The sequence below is a fragment of the Bufo gargarizans genome, chromosome 6 (assembly GCF_014858855.1).
Source record: "Bufo gargarizans isolate SCDJY-AF-19 chromosome 6, ASM1485885v1, whole genome shotgun sequence".
NCBI classification, from domain to species: Eukaryota; Metazoa; Chordata; class Amphibia; order Anura; family Bufonidae; genus Bufo; species Bufo gargarizans.
This window is the reverse complement of record NC_058085.1, coordinates 178,684,150-178,703,717: the sequence shown is the minus strand read 5'-3', so window position 1 is coordinate 178,703,717 and position 19,568 is coordinate 178,684,150. Positions and strand designations below refer to the sequence as shown.

At 43.3% G+C, this 19,568-nt stretch overlaps 1 protein-coding gene across 1 annotated transcript; it reads right to left on the bottom strand.

Moving 5' to 3' along the window:
- Positions 1-15,896: 15,896 nt before the first annotated feature.
- Positions 15,897-19,198, bottom strand: LOC122942479 (loricrin-like). The gene is made up of 4 exons (XM_044300128.1): positions 18,635-19,198; positions 18,272-18,331; positions 17,633-17,680; positions 15,897-16,006 (listed from the first exon to the last, which is right to left on the bottom strand). The coding sequence occupies exons 1-4, from the start codon at positions 19,149-19,151 to the stop codon at positions 15,966-15,968; spliced, it is 666 nt and encodes a 221-aa protein (XP_044156063.1). The 5' UTR covers positions 19,152-19,198; the 3' UTR covers positions 15,897-15,965.
- Positions 19,199-19,568: the final 370 nt, after the last annotated feature.

The following is a 19,568-nucleotide window of genomic DNA, read 5'->3' as shown; positions in this document are numbered from 1 at the left end:
CATCTGGTAATTATACCCAGCATTGGGTCTTCCAGGACTATGTATTGCTTTCAGGCGCAGCCAGGTAGGCAAATGTCATACGCAAAGAAGCCAATCGGATATGTCGGCGGCCCCAGACACAGTTACTCTATTGGCTTATGGTGAAAATTGTTGCCAGATAACCGGGATTGTTTCCAGCAGCTATCACCAATGCGGCGCTCTCCTCACCTTAAGGAGGTGCTCAAAATATAGACATTTAGTGGCAATTACATAACGAAAAGAGATTCATTGGTCATAAAGGTCCATTAACAGAGGCGTGAACCAACAGAGGCATAAGAAGCATGTCCCATCTTCAAGGAATATATGTGGGACACTACACTAGTGGGAGGAATCTTATCTTTCATAGAGATAGATGTATTCATAATTAGATGAAACAGCTATAGCAGAGTTGTTCGTTAAAACCTAGGGGGGCTACAGTACGTAGTACATAGATCCATCGGGCCTCATGTTGGAGCAGTGTGCGGTCCCAATCTCCACCCCGAATAGGGCAGGGATGATCTCAATGCCCATTGCCCTGATACTTTGGGGGTCCCCGTGATGAAACTCCTGTACATGACGAGACACAGCTGTGTCTTTCCTGTCCCCCAGGTGCTCCCCAATACGTCTACGCAGTTCTTTTTTTGTTTTCCCCATGTATTCAAGGGGACATTCACATGTTAATTTGTAAATAACGCCTCACGTTCTGCAATTAACAAAGTCCTTGATTGTAAAGGATCTCTGTAGGTTAACGCTCCTGAATGTTTTGCCTTTCTGCATGATGCCACAGGCGACACAACCACTACATCTAATGCAGTCCAATGGCTTGCGATCCAACCATGTGTTCCCCCTTGAGGGTGAATTGTAGTGGCTGTGTACAAGCAAATCCTTCAGGCTGTTACCCCTTCTAAAGGTTATCTGTGGGTAGTCATGAATTTTGTCTTTGATGTCTGGGTCCATAAGTAAAATCGACCAGTGTTTTTGTAAGATGTTCCTAACACTGCTGGCGGCCTCATCAAATGTGCCTATTAGTCAGATTTTTTGTTCCGTTTGGGGTTTGATCTTGGGTATCAATAATTCATTGCGTGTTGCTGCAAGTGCTGTCTGATAAGCTGGTCTGAGAACTGCATTGGGATACCCTCTGGAGATAAATCTATCCCTGAGAATGGCAGCCTGTTCCATAAACCTGGGTTTGTCTGAACAGTTGCTTCTCAAACTCAGATATTGGCCACACAGTATTCCCCTTTCAAGGGTAAAGGGTGGCTACTGTCCCAGTACAACACCAAGTTCGTGGAAGTGGGTTTACGATAAATACTAGTACTCAGTTCATCACTACCCTTTTTTGAGATGAAATGTCAAAGAAGGGAAGAGTCTTGTTGTCCGTTTCATACATAAAACGTAATCCTAAATTGTTGCTGTTGAGCCTCTCAGCAAAGGTAGAGAAGGCCTGTTCAGTCGTGTTCCATATGATGAAGATGTCGTCAATGTACCGGACCCACAGTGAGATAGGCCCGATACATGACGACATCCCATCGCTAAATACAGTGGTTGCTTCCCACCAGCCCAGGTGCAAATTTGCGTAGGACAGTGCACAGAAACATCCCATTGCAGTGCCCCTGAGCTGGTGGTACCATTTACCATCAAAAAGAAAAAAATTATGATTGAGGATATATCTCAGGAGTTTTAGTACAAAGTTGTTATGTTCCCTGAATTGTCTACCCCTCATCCCTAGATAGTAGCTGACTGCCTGGAGGCCTGCTTCATGTGGATGGACGAGTATAGAGCCTCTACGTCGATACTTGCGAGGACAGACTGGTGGTCCAGTGTGATACCATCTATTCTTTTTAAAAGATCCATACTATCCCGCAAGTATGACGGTAACGATGTAACGAATGGTAAGAGTATACTGTCAATGTATTTACCTAGATTCTGGGAGATGCTACCCACTCCTGAGACGATAGGTCGTCCTTTTAGGGGATTTGTTCCCTTGTCAATCTTAGGTAACCCATAAAAGGTAGCAGCCACTGGGAATCTTGGATACAGAAAATCAAATTCTGCGTCCGATATAATCCTATTAGTTTTCGCCTCTAACAGGATGTCACGCAACTCTGCCAGATAGGGAATAGTAGGATTTGTGGGGAGTGTTCCATAATTCTGTTTGTCATTCAAGAGTTGTCAGCACATTCTGCAGTAGTCCTTGGTGTTCATGACCACAGTGTTCCCACCCTTGTCGGAGGGTTTAATTGTCACTGTGGAGTCATTTTTCAAAGAGGATACTGCTTCCTGTTCTCTGCTGGATAAATTGCCTGACACTCTACAAGACTCCACTTCCCCCAATTTGGATGTAACTAGTTGGAGAAAAATGTCTACACATGAGATACCCTCAATTGGTGGCATCCTTTAACTTTTTCCTTTGAATGAAGTAAAGGGTCCTAGACCCTCGTTCTGTTTGTCCAGTTTTAAAAAAACGGTTCAGCAGAGGCACATCATTAAGCATTTCCGGTGGGATTCCTAGGTCCCATCACTGGCGCTTATCTATGTTTTTGAAGAACTTATGCCATCAGAGTTTGCAAACAAATAGGATTAAATCCTTAACCCAGGAACCCAGGAAAGATCATTAAAGCGCTGTGTTGGGACAAAGGAAAGTCCCTTGCTGAGTACCGTCATTTCTATTGGGGACAGTGTTCTTGTTGATAGATTGATTACTTCGGGGCCTGTTGGTCTCGCTGTCTCGAGCGATTTCTCAGGGAATAGGAAATTCCCTGGTCTAAAAAATGATTAGACGGAGGGCCTGTATTTTGTCCTCATCCTCTGCCACCCCTTACCCTACCACTCCTATAGGTACAAACCGGATTCCAAAAAAGTTGGGACACTATACAAATCGTGAATAAAACCTGAATGCAACGATGTAGAGGTGCCAACTTCTAATATTTTATTCAGAATAGAACATAAATCACGGAACAAAAGTTTAAACTGAGAAAATGTACAGTTTTAAGGGAAAAATATGTTGAATCAGAATTTCATGGTGTCAACAAATCCCCCAAAAGTTGGGACAAGGCCATATTCACCACTGTGTGGCATCTCCCCTTCTTCTTACAACACTCAACAGACGTCTGGGGACCGAGGAGACCAGTTTCTCAAGTTTAGAAATAGGAATGCTCTCCCATTCTTGTCTAATACAGGCCTCTAACTGTTCAATCATCTTGGGCCTTCTTTGTTGCACCTTCCTCTTTATGATGCGCCAAATGTTCTCTATAGGTGAAAGATCTGGACTGCAGACTGGCCATTTCAGTACCCAGATCCTTCTCCTACGCAGCCATGATGTTGTGATTGATGCAGAATGTGGTCTGGCATTATCTTGTTGAAAAATGCAGGGTCTTCCCTGAAAGAGATGACATCTGGATGGGAGCATATGTTGTTCTAGAACCTGAATATATTTTTCTGCATTGATGGTGCCTTTCCAGACATGCAAGCTGCCCATGCCACACGCACTCATGCAACCCCATACCATCAGAGATGCAGGCTTCTGAACTGAGCGTTGATAACAACTTGGGTTGTCCTTGTCCTCTTTGGTCCGGATGACATGGCGTCCCAGATTTCCAATATAACAAAATAATAGAAAATATATAATATAATATAACAAAATAATAGAAAAGACAGGTGCACTCTGCAGTCTTACTAAACCCTCAAACTGATTTTAAAATTGAGAGATTAGTCAACATGTCCTACGGTCTTTGCTATTATTTTGTTATATCGTTATATTGATTATCACATCCACATAATTGCTACCTTGTGTAGGATGTCTATTGTGGTACTTGTGGTTTGCGGCGGGCATCCTCCACTGTATGCATTTTTGCTGGGGATAGCCATTAGCAACGGGCCACAAGTGCAGGATTTGCTCCCCTATATATATATGCACGACTGCATGTGGGTTTGAGCATCTCCTGCTAATACCACACCATTCTTTTCAGTTTTTATATATAGAGATTCTTGGAGGTGTATAAACTCCAATTTAAATGTGCCTGTTTTCCATCTAAAGGCCACATTTTGATGATGATAGATGCAAAGTCTTAGCAATTTTTCGCTGGGTAACACCTTTCTGATATTGCTCCACTATCTTTCTGCGCAACATTGTCGGAATTGGTGATCCTCTACCCATCTTGGCTTCTGAGAGAGACTGCCACTCTGAGAAGTTCTTTTTATACCCAATCATGTTGCCAATTGACCTAATTTGTGTTAATTGGTCTTCCAGCTCTTCGTTATGCTCAAATTTACTTTTTCCAGACTCTTATTGCTACTTGTCCCAACTTTGTGGGGATTTGTTGACACAGTGAAAATTTGAATCAACGTATTTTTCCTTTAAAATGATACATTTACTCGGATTAAACGTTTGATCTGTCATCTACGTTCTATTACAAATAAAATATTGACATTTGGCATCTCCACATCATTGCATCAAGTTTTTATTCACAATTTGTTTAGTGTCCCAACTTTTTTGGAATCCGGTTTGTATTTCTCCCTTTGTTTCTGTTCAGTTGTTCCCGTTCACTATCAGAAACATCTGTCTCAGTAGTTGAGAGGTCTGAAGGTACTTCTCTGGTTGGGGTTTTTTCCCGAAGGACACAGTAAGCCTTATTATCCTTAAATTCTGTTAGGTCTCATTAAATTGACAGTGTTTTCTATCCCGGAGAAAGGGGAGCACCTGGGGAACATCTCTAACAGGAGAGACACAGCTGTGTGTCGTCATGTGCAGGAGTTTCATCACGGGGACCCCCAAAGTATCAGGGCAATGGGCATTGTGGTCACCCTGCCCTATTCAGGTTGGAGATTGAGACCGCACACTGCTCCAACATGAGGCCCGATGGATCTATGTACTACGTACTGTAGCCCCCCTAGGTTTTAACGAACAACTCTGCTATAGCTGTTTCATCTAATTATAAATACATCTATCTCTATGAAAGATAAGATTCCTCCCACTAGTATAGTGTCCCACATATATTCCTTGAAGATGGGACATGCTTCTTATGCCTCTATTGGTTCATGCCTCTGTTAATGGACCTTTATGACCAGTGAATCTCTTTACGTTATGTAATTGCCACTAAATGTCTATATTTTGAGCGCCTCCTTAAGGTGAGGAGAGCACCGCATTGGTGATAGCAGCTGGAAACAATCCCGGTTATCTGGCAACAATTTTTACCATAAGCCAATAGAGTAACTGTGTCTGGGGCCGCTGACACATCCGATTGGCTTCTTTGCGTATGACATTTGCCTATCTGGCTGCGCCTGAAAGCAATACATAGTCTTGGAAGCGCTGAAATCTCCAGTGCGGACTGCACATGCGCGCCTGCGTGAACTGCCCCCATCACGTCACTGCACTGCGCCCCAAGCCTCACTCTGAGGTGTGATTAGATCTGCGCATGCGCGGGTACGCAATCCTTCATCATCGCGTCACCGCACTGCACTCCAAGCCTCTTTCTGGGGCAGGATCAGATTTAAAAACAGCGCGGCCGGGCATCCTCAGGTAGGTTGCATCATAACCTCAGGACATTCCGTGGTGCTGTACAACAGGGAGCTGCACATCAGCAGACCTCCCTGCTTTGATATATGGCCCCATCGCTTTAGGCCTATTTCCAGCCCTGATACAGAATGGATCCCACACCAGGGGCCCATTATTAGTAAGTGTCTTCTATTCACTCTGTGATACTTAAATATCTCCAGTGTTATTGTGAGAATCAGTAGCAACCCAGGTAATTTATGCCCTGCTCAACTGTGCGATAGTTCCCCTGATGATTTGTACATGAAACATGCATGTAGGGATCAGCCGCACTAGGGCATAACAGGGCCAAGTAGTGTAAGGGTAAGGTTCTGGACGGGGTTGTTCTTTTTAGGATGAGTGCTCCGTGGTTAGGAGACCAGGGACAAATCAGTATCCCTATCCTAGGGTGAATCAGGAACTTAGATCCCCCTGTCATCCATATACAGGCCCTACCACAAATTATTTATTTTCAGTATTTACATCTTCTGAACATCCATGACGACCGGATGACACCTGGGTTACGGTAGGACAACCAGTAAAATTTTAAGGTGCCGCCGTGTACCAACTTTTTCACGTGTATTTTGTGCACTCATTTGTTATTTTGTTTAGGGACCTTTTTTCTATCCTGATATCAATTAAAAGTTTTGTTTTAATAACATTGTTCTTCATGACAGTAATAATCCAAAATTCACCAAACATTTTTAAAAATTGTTTCTAAAAATTTCTATTTCTATGCTTTTAAAACAGAAAGTAATTTGTCATAAAATATTTATTACTTAACATTCCCCATAAGTCTACTTTATGTTGGAATCATTTTGCAAATGTAATTTTATTTTTTTAGGTCTTTAGAAGGCTTAGAATTTTAGAAGCAATTCTTAAAATTTTTAAGAATTTCCAAAACCCACTTTTTAAGGACCAGCTCAGGTCTGAAGTGAGAGAGTGACTGGAAAAGTAGTAGAGAATCTTTATATTTCGCCTAGGTTTCTTTCATATACCATGTACTATGCTATAGGAGGTGGATATCTCAACTAGGAAACCTGGGTGAGATATCAGAAATCCAGGAAAAGATGGTCTGCCTTAGCAAAACATCGTTTGCTGAGGACTTTGGTAAATGGTGTTGTCAGGCCTGGATTTTAATGGATTGAGGATGCAGGTTGGTAGCGGGGCTCCTCATTCCCTTTCTGTCCAGAACAAGTTTCATATAGAGCTCTCAGCCAGGTGATGGAGCTCAGCTCATTTCTGGGCTATAAAGGTTTGCACTATGAGCATGTCTGTGTGGGGACTGGTTGAACTGCCTGGCTTTCACCATTGCTGCTGAAGTCTGCTAAAGCAACAAAAAAAGGACACTGTGAGTTTATTTTGAATTGTATCGTGTGGCTGGTATTTTGAATTGTGTCATGTGGCTGGTAGTAGGCCGCCCATATAAAAAGGGTCATTTTGTTTTTAGTTAGTACTCAGCCGAGCAGGAATTTATTTTGTATCTTTGCCTGAATGTAAAGGCCTTATATTTTGTTTGTGGATGAGAATAAAGAAAACTGGCAAACCCCTGTGTGAACTGTGCCATTGTGTCACTCTCTCCGACTGCTGTGCCTACTACTATTGAGCTGACCGCCACATATGGTGTCGGATGTGGGCAGTTGGATCCAAAAATGCAGTCTTAAAGAGACAGACACCTAAAAAGTTTGTTGCACAGACCTGCCAGTTCACTTCACGGCTGGTTTAATGGAGGACTTTGACAAACAATTTGGACAAGCCATTCTTCAACAGCAACAGCTAATTTTGCAGCAGCAGCAATGACAGCACCAGGCACAGGCCAGGCAGGATGAGATGAATCACCAATTAATGGAGAAAAAGGCTTTGCGACTTACCGGTGAAAATACTGCCGTGTCAGGAAGCCGGGTAGCATTACCAACAGCACGGGCTGCGGTACAAAGTTCACTCCAAAAGATGATGCCCACAGATGACGTGGAAGCCTATCTCATGGTCTTTCAAAGAGTAGCAGAGCGTGAAAGGTTACTGTCGACCAGTGGGCAGATGTGGTGGCGCCTTTCTTAACTGGGGAACCGCAGAAGGCCCACTATGATTTGGGAGAGCCAGATGCGATAACTTATGCAAAACTTAAGAGTGAGATACTTGCTCGATAAACATGCATGTGCGTGCAGGCCTTGTGCACAACTGGACTTTCTCTGAAAGCTTGCCACCCAGTTCACAGATGCACGATCTGATCCATCTTGTGAGGAAATGGCTGCAGCCTGAGGAAAGTACCCCAGGTCAAATTGTAGAGAAAGTTGTCCTGGATAAGTTCATCAGGTCAGTACCCCCCAAAATCCAGCGCTGGGTTGGACAAGGAGGACCTACAACTACTGACCAATTGGTGAGTCTCGTGGAGCAGTACAGTGCAACAGAGGACCTACTCCAAGCATCTTCCAGGTATGCCAGCCCAAGGGACAGCAGGGCTGCTAGAGAGCTGCTAGAGAGGTGAGAAATGCTTTAAGGGGAGATGTCTCAAAGGGGGAGCCAGCTGGTCCACATTCCGCTGGGACCTGGAGGTCCAGGCCAGGGTCCCAAAATGGGGAACAGTGCCGTGTACAGTGCTGGCAGTGTCATGAATTTGGACATGTGGTTGCTAATTGCTCACAACTGAGCCAATGGATTGCAATATGTCCAGACGTATTTCTCTGTTTTCACAACCCGTGTATTCTGCAGAAACTGCGTCTAAATTAGAACCTCAAATGTGTACTGTATCCATAGGAGGTTGTACAGCTGAGGCGCTGTTGGACTCTGGGAGCTTGGTGGCCTTGGTACACGGCTCTCTGGTAAACCCTTGGACATACAGTGGACATACTGTTGGGGTACTATGCATACATGGAGAAACCAGAGAGTACCTAACTGCTCGGGTCACAATAGAAACTCCATGTGGTGTATCATGTCATGAAGTGGGTGTGGTTAAATCACTAATGTATAGTGTGATACTGGGAAGAGACTTTTCCCTATTCTGGGACTTATGGCAGAGCAGAAATGTAACCTGTGGAGAAAATCTGACTGATTATGTGTGTACTGAGGTTACCCCTGAACCATATGACCCAGATTCTGAGGTTCCCGCAGTAGGGGTGACCACTGACGAAGTTGATAATTTTCCTCTGCCGTTCTAGACATACGTCTGGACATATTGCAATCCATTGGCTCAGTTGTGAGCAATTAGCAACCACATGTCCAAATTCATGACACTGCCAGCACTGTACACGGCACTGTTCCCCATTTTGGGACCCTGGCCTGGACCTCCAGGTCCCAGCGGAATGTGGACCAGCTGGCTCCCCCTTTGAGACATCTCCCCTTAAAGCTCGGGGTACATTATGCGGTCAATGGATACAATTTTTACTCTAGGCAACTGGACTACAGGCCCCAAACATTAGGCATTCACCGGACAGAAAAGATTAAGTGATTATGTGGCCGGAGGTATATTAAACAGTCAGTGGATATCAATTTTACTGCAGGCCACTAGAAATATAGATCAAATACATATGTTTAAAAGAACTAAAATATAAAATTGGATTAAAAACACAGCTAATGAAATCCCCCATCTTGAAAAAAACCCTAATGATAATAGTTGAAACACGTGGTCGTCACAGGTGTTGAATTCCTCCGAGGCCCAAAACATTAGGCATTCAACGGATAGAAAAGACCTTTTATGCCTCATTATTTACATAAGACAGGGACCATTCTTTGTTCTTGCTGTTGTAGGATATGTGTGGGCTGGCATGAGGAAATTCAATGTGACCAAAATATCTTCAAACCGCCCTCTTCTTGAATGCACTGTTGGATTGGTACCAACAACTGTTTCTTTGTGAGTGGAAATTCCTCTGCCAGCGCCCGCCAGCGCCCGCAAAAGCAGAATGCAGCATTTCACGAAGCAAGGCCTGGAAGTGCTGAATTCTAACGGCCCTCTGTGATGCTGGTAACATGTCCGCCATTTTGTGTTTGTACTGGAGGTTTATGTACATTGCCACCCAGTACTGGTCCTTGACCTTTATGCTTTTTATACGGGGGTCCCTCTTCAAACACTGGAGCATGAAGGCCCCCATTTGCACTAAACTGGAAGCAGTTGAGTGGCCTGGCTCCTGCTCATCATCCAGGATAATGTTGTCCTTGGTCTCCTTCCCAGCCATGGGCAACACAAGGGATCCCAGAAACATTTAAAGTATGCTCTTCTTGCTCCTCCTCCTCTTCTCCCCAGGCACCATCCTCCTCTGACTCCTCTTCAGACTCCTGTTGACTTTCTTCAGATGGAGTAGCACAGCATAGCAACATCTCACCTGGCATGTTGAATAGGTTCTGTGGAGCTTGGGGGATGCAGCGGAAGAGGCGGTATTAGTGGAAAAGGAGGAGTCAGCCAAGGAGGAAACGGAGGATGGAGTAGGAAGAAGAGAAGAAGAGGCAGGCCTGCATGCAATCCGTGGTGGTAACACCAAATCCACACAGGTGCCATGGGTTGCATGCTTGACAGCCGTCAGAAGGTTCACCCAGTGGGCAGTAAAAGTTATCTACCTTCCATGCCCGTGTTTGCTAGACCACGTGTCTGTGGTCAGATGTATCTTGGCAATTACACTTTGTGCCAGAGATACATTCACTTGCCACTGAACGTGGCCATATAGCTCTGGGATGCCCTTCTGGGTGAAATATTTCCTCCCGGGGGCCTTCCATTGCTGTGTGCCAATGGCCACAAATTTTCTAAAGGCCTCTGAGTACACCAGTTTATACGGCAGTAGTTGGCAGGTTAGCAGTTCCAACAAGCCGGCAGTAATCCGTTGGGCAAGAGGGTTATCCAGCGTCATCATCTTTTTACGCTCTAATATTTGGGCCAGGGAAGCCTGCCTTTTGCCAGATGAACGCGACGATGGCACGGTGGAAAGTGGAGTCGAGGACAAATGGGAAGAGAGAGGAGAAGTAAAAGGAGAAGAGGCGGGACGTGGAGCGCCGGAAGTGTGCCTTTGTGGGTGCTGATGGTGTTGGCCCCACTGGACTCAGTGATGGGAGGCCAGGTGCCTTCTTAGGGCGGTCATCCCTAGGTGAGTGTTGGGCTTACCGCAACTTATGTGTTGACAGCACAGGCTGCAGATGGCAACACTATTGTCAGCAGCGGACATGTTTAAAAAAAGTACACACTGCGGAGCTATGTGCCGGCGTCCTGGGAGTGCCAGATGTGACCGTGCATGGTGGATTGCTTGTTCCTGATACATTAGCGGTCTGCTTTTTGCCTCCTGTGCACTGTAAGCTCTGCCTCCTTCTCCTCCTTCTCCTCCCTATCTGCTGCTCCATCTCGTCCTCTGAACTCCCCTCCTCTTCATCTCTTGTGGGCACCCACGTGACGTCCATCGACATGTCATCATCATCACCTTCACCACCACTGACAGAGATCTAGGAGTAGGCAGCAACAGTGGGGACCACCCTCCTTGGGCTGATCTGGGTACTGTCGTCAGACTGTTGGGTGGCGACAGTTGATACCTCCTCTTCCTGATCCGATGCCAAGAATGGCCGCACATCGGTAAGGACTTGGAATGGATGGGAAAATAATTCTTCTGACTCGAGTGGAGGGGATGGTGTCTTTGGGGGTGCACACAGCAGAGAGTGAAGAGGGTGCAGATAGAGAGGATGAGGAGGGTGCAGAAGCAGAAGGCTGAGTGAGCCACCCAATCAACTCAGGTGCATCCTTTGACATAATTGCATGCAACTTCTGCAACTTCCCACTTAGGCTCCAGCCTGGTGCACCTGCCCAACCCCTACCACCCCTGCAGAATGGCCAGCCTCTTCCTCTGCCTGTCATTTTGAAAAGGACCCTGTGACAAAGTCCCTATAGAAGAGCAGTGTTTGTGGAAGAAGGTATATCACACACCTGCCTCAATCAGATTTTTTGGGGAGCAACTTGAATATCACACCAGTTGAAATTGTTTGTTCCAATAGCGTTTGGCACTCTGTGTAGCTGCGGTAACGCAGCAGAACCGCAAACAAATGCTGCACTACCCAAATGCACTATAAAGAAAGTATATTATTGGTATATCACACCCCTGCCTCAATCAGTTTTTTTGGGGGGCAACTGGTATATCACACCAGTTGAAATTATTTGTTCCAATAGCGTTTGTCACTGTGTATCTGCAGTAATGCACATGCTTCCTCTCCGGCATATATCACAGCCAAAAATTGGTGAATTTCACCCGAAAATGTAACAGACAAATTAATGAAATATATTTCCCTGTCCACTATATAGAGTAGGGGTATATCACAGCCAAAAATTTGGGCATTTCACCCGACAATCTAACAGACAAATTAGTGAAATGTACTTCCCTGTTTACTATGTAGAGCAGGGGTATATCACAGCCAAAAAATTGGGATACGAGGTAGCCAACACTGGTTTTTGGTTTTATTTATTTATTTGAATTAAGGAACACCCCAATAGAATGGGAAGTATCAAAAATACAACAATGAGTGCGCTGGAGTATAACAATGGCTGAGTAAGGCCAGTATACATGTCTATTCTGCACAAGGTACGGACAAGTCCTGTGGGATCCGTGCCCGGTTCATTTTAATGAACGTGAGCTTGTCCACATTGGCTGTGGATAGGCGGCTGCGCTTGTCTGTGATGACTCCTACTGCCGTGCTAAATACACGTTCAGAGAGTACACTGGCTGCAGGGCAGGACAGCAACTCCAAGGAGTAAAGGGCAAGCTCAGGCCATGAGCCCAATTTGGAGACCCAGAAGTTGAAGGGGGCAGACCCATCATTCATTACGTGTAGGCGTGTGCACAAATACTGCTCCACCATGTTGCTGAAATGCAGCTGCCTGCTAAGACATTCCATATCAGCTGGTGGTGCTGGTTGTTGTGGTGTGCTGACAAAGCTTTTCCACATGTCGGCCATGCTAACCCTGCCTTCTGAGGTGCTGGCTGCGTTGGCGACCTCTTCCTCCTCCTCTGCCTTCACCTTGTGCTTCCACTGTGCCCCCGCTGTCAGGTGGGAATACCACCAGCAGCGCGTCTACCAGCATGCGCTTGATTAAAAATATTTTTTTCGCCCCAGCATGCCCCAGTATGAGAAAGCCGTATTTCTGGCCTAAATTTCACAGTCACTTATGCAGCGATAATCCTAGATGTGCACTATATGAAAAAAAGTTATTTTTAACCCCAATGTCTCAAAGCAATATTTCTGGACTTGCAGACATGCAGATATCCTGTGATGGTTCACTATCGTTCCATAAAATGGCTGCCGATTATGTTTGATATTGACTAACTGATGGAAAAAAAAGTTTGTTTTCAGCAGTAGTTGGCTCAGGGCAGGCTTAAAACAATTGGGCACTGCACCCATAAAACAAATTTGCTGTAGATCGCTGAGTAAACAAGCAGTTCTTCATAAGATTCCTCCCTGATCTCTCCCTCACAGCAGCTGCAGCCTATCCCTACACTAATCCGACCAGAGTGACGGGCAGCGCTACGTGACTCAAGCTTAAATAGAGGCTGGGTCACATGCTGCAGTTGGCCAATCACAGCCATGCCAATAGTAGGCATGGCTGTGATGTGTCTGTGAAGGTTCTCATTTATCCAGGTCATGGTATATATCTGTAAAGAATAAATCAAGGCAACTGGACGTACTGTAGATTTCTTGAAAACGTTTCACTCGTTCAGGGCAGGCTTAAAACTATTGGGCACTGCACCCATAAAACACATTTGCTGTAGATCGCTGAGTAAACAAGCAGTTCTTCATAAGATTCCTCCCTGATCTCTCCCTCACAGCAGCTGCAGCCTATCCCTACACTTTTTTGTACAATCACTCAGAATTGAGAAAGCTCGATGGAGAACGAGTGAAACGTTTTCAAGAAATCTACAGTACGTCCAGTTGCCTTGATTTATTCTTTACAGATATGGCTGTGATGGCCTTTTGGGGCAAGTAGTATGACGCTTGTTGATTGGCTGCTTTGCAGCCTTTCAAAAAGTGCCGTAAAAAGCGCTGAACACCGAACCCAAACTTTTATTTAAATGTTCGGTTTCGGGTCCGGGTGCCGAAAACCCTAAAGTTCGCTACGAACCTGAACTTTACAGTTCAGGTTTGCTCAACTCTACTACTGAGCAGTTCAGGGAAAGATTGTTTATAGTGTAGGGAAAGGGTAGGGAGGCATTATCCACACCGTAGGGAGAGAAAAGGATACAATAGGGAAGTGTAATGCCTGGGTAATAGGAGCGATTGCTTGCTACACTAATTGGGGTTACTAAAAGTGATCTATTACTACAGATTTTAGGTTGTTTTAAAGAGTACTTGTAGTAATCCTGCATCTTTTATTGTGTTAAAAGTGTGGTCTAATACAGCCAGTTTTGGGGTGTCTTACTTTTAAATATATAAAAGTACTTCCATTCATCTTGCTTCTGGGGTGAATCTGCAGTCAGATGCAACCAGTTTTTTGGTGTGCTAATTTAAAATGTATAAAAAGATGTCAATTCAGCCTTGCTTTTGGGGTTAATTTGCAGTCTCAGTTTGCAGTTTTTTTTATTTATTATTTCATATATAAAAGTACATCCATTCATCCTTTCTTTTGGGGTGAAAATGCTGTCTGACACAACCAGTTTTGGGGTGTGTTTATTTCATATATAAATTTATATAGCGTGTAACAGAACAGGTTCTGTAGAAATCTACATGGAATCAGCTGACTACGGTGTAAAAGGAGTGCGCTTCTGCTTGATGCTAACATCAACCTACAAGGCTAAGTTCATACTTGAGTTATTTGGTCAATTTTGGCCCCATAACTCCCCAAGTAAGTGAAGTTATTCTAAGAGCGGCACACTAAGACCCCTTTCACATGGGCGAGTTTTCCGCGCGGGTGCAATGCGTTAGGTGAACGCATTGCACCCGCACTGAATCTGGACCCATTCATTTCTATGGGGCTGTGCACATGAGCAGTGATTTTCACGCATCACTTGTGCGTTGCGTAAAAAAGCGCAGCAAGTTCTATTTTGTGCGTTTTTCAAGCAACGCAGGCCCCATAGAAGTGAATGGGGCTGCGTGAAAATCGCAAGCAAGTGCGGATGTGGTGCGATTTTTCACGCACTGTTGCTAGGAAACTATCGGGGTGGAGACCCGATCATTATTATTTTCCCTTATAACATGGTTATAAGGGAAAATAATTGCATTCTTAATACAGAATGCATAGTATAATAGGGCTGGAGGGGTTAAAAAAAAAATATTTAACTCACCTTAATCCACTTGATTGTGCAGCCCAGCTTCTCTTCTGTCTTCTTTCTTCAGGACCTGGGTAAAGGACCTGTGATTTACCATGGTAAAAGATCATGTGATGAGCGCAGTGACGTCACCACAGGTCCTTTATCCAGGTCCTGAAGAAAGAAGACAGAAGAGAAGCCGGGCTGCGCGATCAAGTGGATTAAGGTGAGTTAAATTATTTATTTTTTTAACCCCTCCAGCCCTATTATACTATGCATTCTGTATTAAGAATGCTATTATTTTCCCTTATAACCATGTTATAAGGGAAAATAATACAATCTACAGAACACCTAACCCAAACCTGAACTTCTGTGAGGAAGTCCGGGTTCAGGTCTGGGTACCAAACATGCCGATTTTTCTCACGCGCGTGCAAAATGCATTACAATGTTTTGCACTCGCACTGAAAAATCGTGCATTTTCTCGCAACGCCCCCTGCATCTTATCAGGGCAAAAAGCATGATGCCCATGTGAAAGAGGCCTAAGAGTGACTAGAACAGCGGACTCCTTATGCATATTTCTGCAATGCATAGTGTTTTACACTAATATGCATGCTTTTAGCAGCCAGGAAATAGCTGTTTTTTTTTTTTTTACGCAATTAGTCACAAATAAATTTGAATCTAATCAAATATTTTTGGGAAATGCGGCAAACTGTTTGAATGGATTTTTTTAGAAATTCGCTCATCTACACTTACAGCAATCAATCTGAGCGCACAGCTGCAATATAAACTATGGTGGAATAACAGAGCAGTGGCTAGGGCCACTGATGAGACATGACAGGAGGCTTGTATTCGACTACGTTAGACTTGCTTTTTATCTTAGACCACCATACAAGCACTGTCTGAAAAATTTATACAATTATACTCCACTGTGTTGTCTACAAAGCTCAATCATTTAACGTTGTCAGGGTCTGTTTCTTTGGCATATATATAGTACATTTGCTATCCTGATCATCATTGACAGGTTTCTCAGGAACTGGTGTGGCATGCGGTATTTATTTGTAAAAAAAAATAAAAATATTTTTATAGAATACAATATAACAAAAGAGACAGATTAAGATGAAAAATCACATTTATTTGATAAGTAAAGGCATCAGGGTAAGGTGTCTATGTATTGATTAGATTATAAATTCTGCTGTTTTAAAGATCCGGTATTCTGTTCACTTCTTGCATGCTCCTGTTCCTTTTCCCTGGCTGGCATCTGAAAAAATAAGAAACAATACTATTACTGTTTCCTAATTCAGATCATAGTTACTTCTTGAGAAGCGCTTAAAAATCATTGGAATAAAATTTTTATTAATGTAAAATTATGTGTTTGTCACCCATTTAAACATTTTTCTCCTAAAAAAGCAGATCACCTTGCGTCACACAGTAGTCTCAGCAGTGACGTGCCCAAACCAGCATGTGACCCAAAGGAAACATGCCACTTGGGGACACACCACCTATGAAACCAGCTAGCAGCTAGTGCTGGAAGTTGACATGAGGGGAACTGGAAGCTTTAGTGAAGACAGGAGTCAGGGAGCTGTAACCAAAAATTGGGAAGCAAGTATAGCTTTCTTTACAGATACTGGTGGGTACAGAGAAGGAGGGGAATTAAAGACTCCTCTGGATAATTCACCAGTATCTAATTGGTGGGGTCTGATACACCCGAGCTCTGCCAATCAGCTATTTGAGAAGGCTCCAGCACTGACACTAGTGCCGCGGCCTTCTCTCAGCTCCCCAAGCACAGCATCATACATTGTACAGTGGCTGTGCTTGTCATCGCAGCTCAGCCCTATTCAGTTCAATGTGACTGATAAACGTGACGTCACATGGCCTTGGTTTTCGGTGTGATGTATTCGAATCATGAATTATGTAATAAATGACAAATGCTATCCAGTTTTTAAGCACCATGTTATGCAGTAGGAGATGAACAGGTTGATAAACAGTTTGAAACTTTTTGATGAATTCCGAATTAATTTGCTTATCTCTCATCTAAATCTCTGCACAATTTGAGTTTAAAAGTCAAATGGGCGGTATGATCAGTGATTGACAGCCTTCTCTGTATGAGTGTGCATACATCTATGTCTGACATCATTGAGTAGACCCCACCACCTAGGCTCAGAATGAGAAGGTGATTATTTGAATAAAATTCTAATTATACAGAAAATGTTACCATAAAACTAATTTGACAGGTGGACTTTAACTTCATCCTATGTACAAGTTTGTGGACTTACAGTTTTACAGATAAAAAACTGTTATTTACCTGCAGTGTCTGGCTAGTAACTATGTGAGGCTGTACTCTCTTACCCTGGATCTTTTTTTAATTAATACTTGCAGTACCTAAGCCTTTGGACTAGTATATATTACTTTAAAAAGCAGTACCACCTCACAGATATTCCAAACTATAGTGTCCAAACAGTGCTGTAAGCCAAAACATGTCAGCACAGTAACCACATTATCCACATGGAGTGACCTCTAACACTGCCCTGTTGACAGAACTGCCTAAGAAATTTTGCCCCAGTACCCTATAGTATCTTCGGAGTAGTTACTGCAGATGTGGTTTGATGGGAAAACTGTCCTAAATCACAAACACTTACTGAATCTTGGATACATGATTGTCATGTTATTTTAATGAAAGGGTCTTGGTCCTCATTAAATGGGCCCATGAGCCAAATGTGGCTCTTGATCACATTATGGCCATCCTGTGCATATCATATTATGGAACTGAATAATTCCAAATATTTACTGTTTTGGTATATCAAAGATGTTCTGAAAATCTTGTTGAATATGGCCCACCAACAATCTTCAAAAAACAAGATGTTTAAGTTCCTATTTTAGGTCTTACCTGATTTGTTACCATCACAAGAATCCTGGCCCCAGCCGGCACTACCGCCTTAATTAGAAAGAGAGTGTAATTTCCTTTTTAGAAGGCATATAGACTGCTTTCTTAACTCATTCTAATGTGATTTCATTTGTTATTGACACTAATCATACAGCTCCTGCACTGTTTTATTACATGCGTCTGAGGCTTCTAAACAGGCTTAACTATTAATGACCTATCCTCAAGGTACTATAGGTCATCAATATCACATTGGTAGGTGTCTGACTACTAACAGCATTACTATAGGAGAAATAAAGACTAGCTGCCCCTGGTCATGAGAGCTGATAACAGGGGACCTAACAGCAGGGCCCTATCATAATCACTTATTACTGGTGACTTCTTACATATAAGAGTAGCTAAAAAATAAAGTTATGTTAATAGGTTCATATATACACCATCCATCAGAGCACTTTATAGAAATCACACATAGACCAAATAGCTTGCTTTGTGCTCATATATTTACCATGGGGATTTTAGATTAATGCACCATAGACACCAAATATGAATGGCCACAGCACTTCTTATCTGGTTGCATTAGTACTTTAGTGAATATGAATGGAAAAAGTCAATATTTGACATTTTTGTGTTTTATTATTACAATACCTGATTTACTACCGCTGCCACATGAACCTTGATCTTGACATTGTTGTCCGGAGCCACCAGCTACAACAGAAATGTGAAGCTTAGTACAAGATTATAGTCAGAAAACCCATTGATCTGCATTCAGATTGCCCGTCTATTATTATTACAGTCTGAATATAATTGATTATACTATGCTATTTCTTGGTACATAGGTACTATACAAGACAAGAGACAAGAGAGAATAGAGTGCATACACAAAAATATAGCCAACAGCCGAGAGATTAAAAATATTTGGCAGTACAAATACTGTACATACCCATAAACATGTTTATTTTAGTGTGACATGTTCATGAATGTGTTCTCTCTTTCTTTTTTTGTACTTACATGTACAGGATCCACCTTTCTGCTGGTCATCCCCACACAAGGTCATGTTCTGCTTGCCATATCCACCACCACAATCTCCTCCAGAGGCATCTTTCTGATATCCACCACTACAGTCACCTCCAGAGCTACCTTGTTGATATCCTCCTCCAGAACCTCCTTGCTGATATCCGCCACCACAGTCACCTCCAGAGCTGCCTTGTTGATATCCACCTCCTGAACCTCCTTGCTGATATCCGGCACCACAGTCACCTCCAGAGCTTCCTTTTGGATATCCACCTCCAGAACCTCCTTTCTGATATCCGCCACTACAGTCACCACCAGAGCTGCCTTGTTGATAGCCCCCTCCTGAGCTACCTAGTTTACATCCATCACCAGAGCCACTTGACTGACATCCGCCACCAGAGCTACCTTTCTGATAGCCACTGCCAGATCCTCCTTGCTGATATCCACCACCACAGTCATCACCAGAGCTGCCTTTTTGGTATCCACCACCAGATTTGCCTTTAACATCAGACATGATATCTACAGTATGTATAAAGCAAAGCTAATTCTAAAAGGAACAGTGGAAAGAAAAAGCTGTATGTCCACTATATTGGTAAAAGGCTCCTTTTATAGTCCCGAGGTAATCATAATCATATATTGGCTTTTCTTTCCATTGGCTGTAATTTGTAATTTTTTTTTACAAGGATGAAGCAACATGTATAATTTAGAAACAAATTATTTTGGACAATATATTCTGTAAGCTGAAAGTCAGGGTGTTTCCTTGCGCTGCACTTAGAGACTCTAAAACTATTGCTTACATGACTCGTCATTAAATTATATAGCTACCTCAAATCATAAATTATATATAGTATTAACTAGAGGTTCCATTTTGAAATCACTCAGTTTATAAGATAAACCATTTTCCATATACTATTTTAGTGTTTTTATTAAG

Coding starts and splice junctions, on each gene's coding strand:
- LOC122942479 (XM_044300128.1), bottom strand. CDS start 19,151: ATGTCTGATGTTAAAGGCAAATCTGGTGGTGGATACCAAAAAGGCAGC. Junction 18,332..18,634: donor GAAAGGTGGATCCTGTACAT/GTAAGTACAAAA, acceptor TTTCTGTTGTAG/CTGGTGGCTCCGGACAACAA. Junction 17,681..18,271: donor TGGCAGCGGTAGTAAATCAG/GTATTGTAATAA, acceptor TTTCTAATTAAG/GCGGTAGTGCCGGCTGGGGC.